Source organism: Lygodium microphyllum, chromosome 1 (genome assembly GCF_053477565.2).
Source record: "Lygodium microphyllum isolate KBCC chromosome 1, Lygodium_microphyllum_v1.1.10, whole genome shotgun sequence".
Taxonomy (NCBI): Eukaryota; Viridiplantae; Streptophyta; class Polypodiopsida; order Schizaeales; family Lygodiaceae; genus Lygodium; species Lygodium microphyllum.
The window spans coordinates 166,293,157-166,297,143 of record NC_141135.1 but is presented as its reverse complement, the minus strand read 5'-3'; the positions used below and the strand labels follow the sequence as shown (position 1 = coordinate 166,297,143).

The 3,987-nt window shown below is 38.5% G+C and overlaps 1 protein-coding gene across 1 annotated transcript; it reads left to right on the top strand.

Annotated features, from left to right (window-relative positions):
* The first annotated feature begins 254 nt into the window (after positions 1–254).
* LOC148041936 (protein translation factor SUI1 homolog 2-like) lies at positions 255–3,403 on the top strand. Its single transcript, XM_087684235.1, has 4 exons — positions 255–587; positions 1,861–2,069; positions 2,594–2,647; positions 3,130–3,403. Exons 1-4 carry the CDS (start codon positions 551–553, stop codon positions 3,172–3,174), a joined length of 345 nt encoding a protein of 114 aa, XP_087540361.1. The 5' UTR covers positions 255–550; the 3' UTR covers positions 3,175–3,403.
* The last annotated feature ends 584 nt before the right edge of the window (positions 3,404–3,987 follow it).

The window sequence follows — 3,987 nt, the reverse complement described above, 5'->3', positions numbered from 1 at the left end:
ATGGTCCCGCTCTCGTAGAAGCGTATGATGCTTATCCTAATTCACAATGTGGGAATTATGTAGAAAATTTTGTCTAAAACTTATTGGGTGTGTGTATGTGCATGTGTATGTACATGTGTGTGCGGTGTATGTGCCAGGTGGGTCTTAAGGGGGGGGGGGGGGGGGAGGGGAAGGGGAAGACTTTGATGGTGTCGCCACTTGGGTGGGAGGATCAACATGACCCTAGAGGAAGAAGGCCTTTGCATCGTTATCCTCGTGAAGACACACAACAAACACCAAAGTCTGTCCTGACGCTCTTTCTTGGGCATCTGACGACCTTTAACACTTTTCCTTCTTCTTCTTCCTCTTCTCCTCCTCCTCTTTCTCCTTCTCCTTGTGCTGCCTCTCCATCCCTCACCTCGCATATAAAGCTTCGCCTCAGGCCTCCAAGGCTGCAGAGCAAGGCCATTAGCAAGAGAGCTTGTGCCTCCACTCTCTCTCTCTCTCTCTCTCTCTCTCTCTCTCTCTCTCTCTCCTCCTCCTTGTTCTCCGATTCTACCAACCCAGTTTCATGTCAGATCTGGAGATCCAGATCCCTTCCGCCTTCGGTAAGCTGATCTCCTCCTCCCATTCTACTGATAATCATGGCGTCATGCTTGATAATTGGATTGGACTAGCTGTCGCTCCTTCAAATGGCGCCCCTTCACCAATCAATCACTGAGTCTGTAACTGATAATGGGCGGAGATTAGATTAACCAGCTCATATGGATCATACCAATCACGAATGGGGTAGATATCCATCAGTGTCAAATGGGCTATACTACTACTTCAGAGTCGAGCATAGAGCTATAATATGTGATAATTAATGGTGGGTTGGGATGATTCGCCCCCTTCCATATTCATGGAGTTTGTATATCTTGACAATGGTCTGAGATTAGCTGCCTCAAATGGCTGCCCTTCCATACACTCCTACTCATGGATCAGCTATACTTGCTTATTGGGTTAGATTAATCACTCCCCCCTTCAATGGCATCCTCTATCTCAACCTTTGGATCATTAATCACATGCCATGATCTTCCATGTCTCCCATTTCAAGTCAACCCTCCTACTTGTTAATCCAATCCAAGCTTCTTTGCCTTCCACTTCTTGTCAAGTTAACCCTCCCACTTCTTAATCCAATCCAAGCAGCTACTTACTACCCAATCCAAGAACTAGCCTGTAAGCAATCCAAGAACTAGCCTAACACCTGCCTCACATCTATTGCCCTTCCCTTTTAAGATCTAGGTAAATATGAAATTCATATGCCACTCTAGCCCTTCCTTTTTTGTAAGATCTAGGTAAAGATGAAATTCATATGCCACTTCTCGAAGATTCTAAAATTATCTACTCTATCCTTCATTAATCCCAAAATGATACAACCTTTTGACAATATAGTCATGGTAAACATACACTTTTTGCAGCTTGTTCAATCTAAGCACAAGATAGGAAACAACTTCCAAGGACCATGACCTTAAATCCTTTCCTAGAATCATGCCCGCATCATCCATGTTTATTAGATAGTCAAGCCTCTACTGTTAAATCAATTAGGGATGCATCAAAACTTAGTCTAAACTTTGTCTCATCGATCTATGAGAGGCATGATTATTGAATAACATAGGTCCAAGCTTGGTTTGTTAGTAAGACTTATCGATTATGTCAAGTAGCATCTTTATGCTATTTGAATGTGTTTCTTGCTTGGTGAAGTAGAAGAATCAGACCATAAGCCTCATGCTTATCTTGCTACCTTTCTTACAAGTCTATAAATATACAACACCTTACAATTAGTTCTTGAAAAAAATAATTCTTGAATCTTCTCTAAAACTCTACCTTTTATGAATGTAGATCCATTCAAAGACGCCTCTGATGCAAACGCCTCAGGCACAGGTTCCAAAGACAACGTCCATATCCGAATTCAACAACGAAATGGGAGGAAAAGCTTGACTACAGTCCAAGGACTTAGAAAGGACTTCAATTATAATAAAATCCTTAAGGATTTTAAGAAGGAGTTTTGTTGCAATGGCACAGTGGTGCAAGATCCTGAATTGGGCCAGGTGAGATAAACATTTCACATTCATAAAGGTATACATGTCTTGTTATTGGCTACCACATTGAAAGAGATTTATGGCCCATCAATGAAATTTATGCATATGAAAAACCACACCTCCCATTACATGCACATATGCACACATATGCACACATGGACATGCTTGTCCATGCATGTGCATGCACACACACATGATTGTGCACACCCCCCAACACAAAGAATGTGTGTGTGTGCATGTGTGCACGTGCACGCATGTGTAATATATACATGTGCATGTGTCAAAGTGTGTGTGCATGTGTGTGCACATGTGTGTGCAAAAAGCATGTGCAAGTATGAATACTTAACTATATAAGTGCTATAAAAAATATAGATGGCATGAAACTTTTGCTAGAAGGGTATCAAAGGGATCAACTAGAGTATACAATTTGTTGGTCATATTTTTTGCAACAATGGTTTTTAAAATGTACAACTAGGGTATTTGCTTGCAAGTTAATACTAATTTTCCATATGTTTCATATGAATCTTTTCTAGGTGATTCAACTGCAAGGTGATCAAAGGAAGAACGTTTCACAATTCCTAGTGCAGGTATCTTGTAAATAACCAAGATATTTTCTTTGAAACCACATGTGAAGAGGGAGTGTGTGGATAAGATAGGATCTTAACTGTAGATTAATGGTCAAGCTTTCTTGAATGCACATGTAAAGAATCCATATCTATGGCATAACTTTAGAAGCTCAAGGATAGATTTTACATGTGCACAAAATAGTCTCAATCCTCAATTAAATACAACAAATCAAGTTTTTGGTCACTTACCCCTAGCCCAAGTATCCTATATATCTCAATCACTAAAGCGCAATGTTTCATCCAAAACAAATAGGCTCAAGTGTTTTAATCATTGATAATTGAGTCCATAACACAAATGTTCTTTATGATGAGGATCACATGTAATTTTGATGAGACATAGTACAATAATTCCATATGCATTTCCCTTGTAGTGCACGTAAGAATGAGTAGATGTGACATCATATTATGGTCAACTTAAGCTCATGTGCTCTTCCTGGTTTCAGGCGGGAGTCGTCAAGAAAGATCAAATCAAAATCCATGGTTTCTAGATCATGGTATGAAAAACTAGCACCTGGATGAGGTTGAGAAGTGTCAAAATAAATAGGAAGGTTGACATGAGACCAAACTACCTTTGTAAATTCCTCATGATAAAGGGTTTAAATTGTGAGCTCTTACACGAGTTCCATAGAACCTTGCTCCATGTGACCAACCAAAACCATTACTATCTAAAACTATATACTATAAAACTTGTAATGTAATATAATTGATCATTTTACATACTTTGTGAATGCACATTTAGACACCAAATTGCCTCTACAAATTCCTCACCATAAAGGGCTTATATTGTAAGCTAGTATGTAGCCTTCTATAGAATGTTGGTGCATGTTTCTAATCAAAACTAGTATTATACAAAGCTAGATACTCTGAATCTTGTAATATAATCTATTTTATCATTTTACCTACTTTGTGCATGCACAACTAGGCATTCATGTATGTTTCCTAGCCTAACCTTATCTCTCCACTTAGCATGGTTGGTGCATCTAAGCATATGCCTATAATTTGCATCTCAACTTTACAATATTCATACATGTCCAATATTTTCTCATTTTTCCAATCAAACATGTGCTTATTTGCATCCGAAAATTTTGCAAATGGCTATGATGAACCTTAAGTGATTTGTCTAATTGATAATGTAATAAAAGCTTCCCTAAAAGTTTATGTTGATTGAACAAATGATTATTTAGAACTTGCTCATTAACTTATGAATGATATAGCATTCATCACTTGAAATGTAGTTGAGATAGTAAAAGACATATGCTATTGCAATATGTACTCCGATGGATGAATTAGAATAAATTGAT

Coding starts and splice junctions, on each gene's coding strand:
- LOC148041936 (XM_087684235.1), top strand. CDS start 551: ATGTCAGATCTGGAGATCCAGATCCCTTCCGCCTTCG. Junction 2,070..2,593: donor AAGATCCTGAATTGGGCCAG/GTGAGATAAACA, acceptor AATCTTTTCTAG/GTGATTCAACTGCAAGGTGA. Junction 2,648..3,129: donor TTTCACAATTCCTAGTGCAG/GTATCTTGTAAA, acceptor TCCTGGTTTCAG/GCGGGAGTCGTCAAGAAAGA.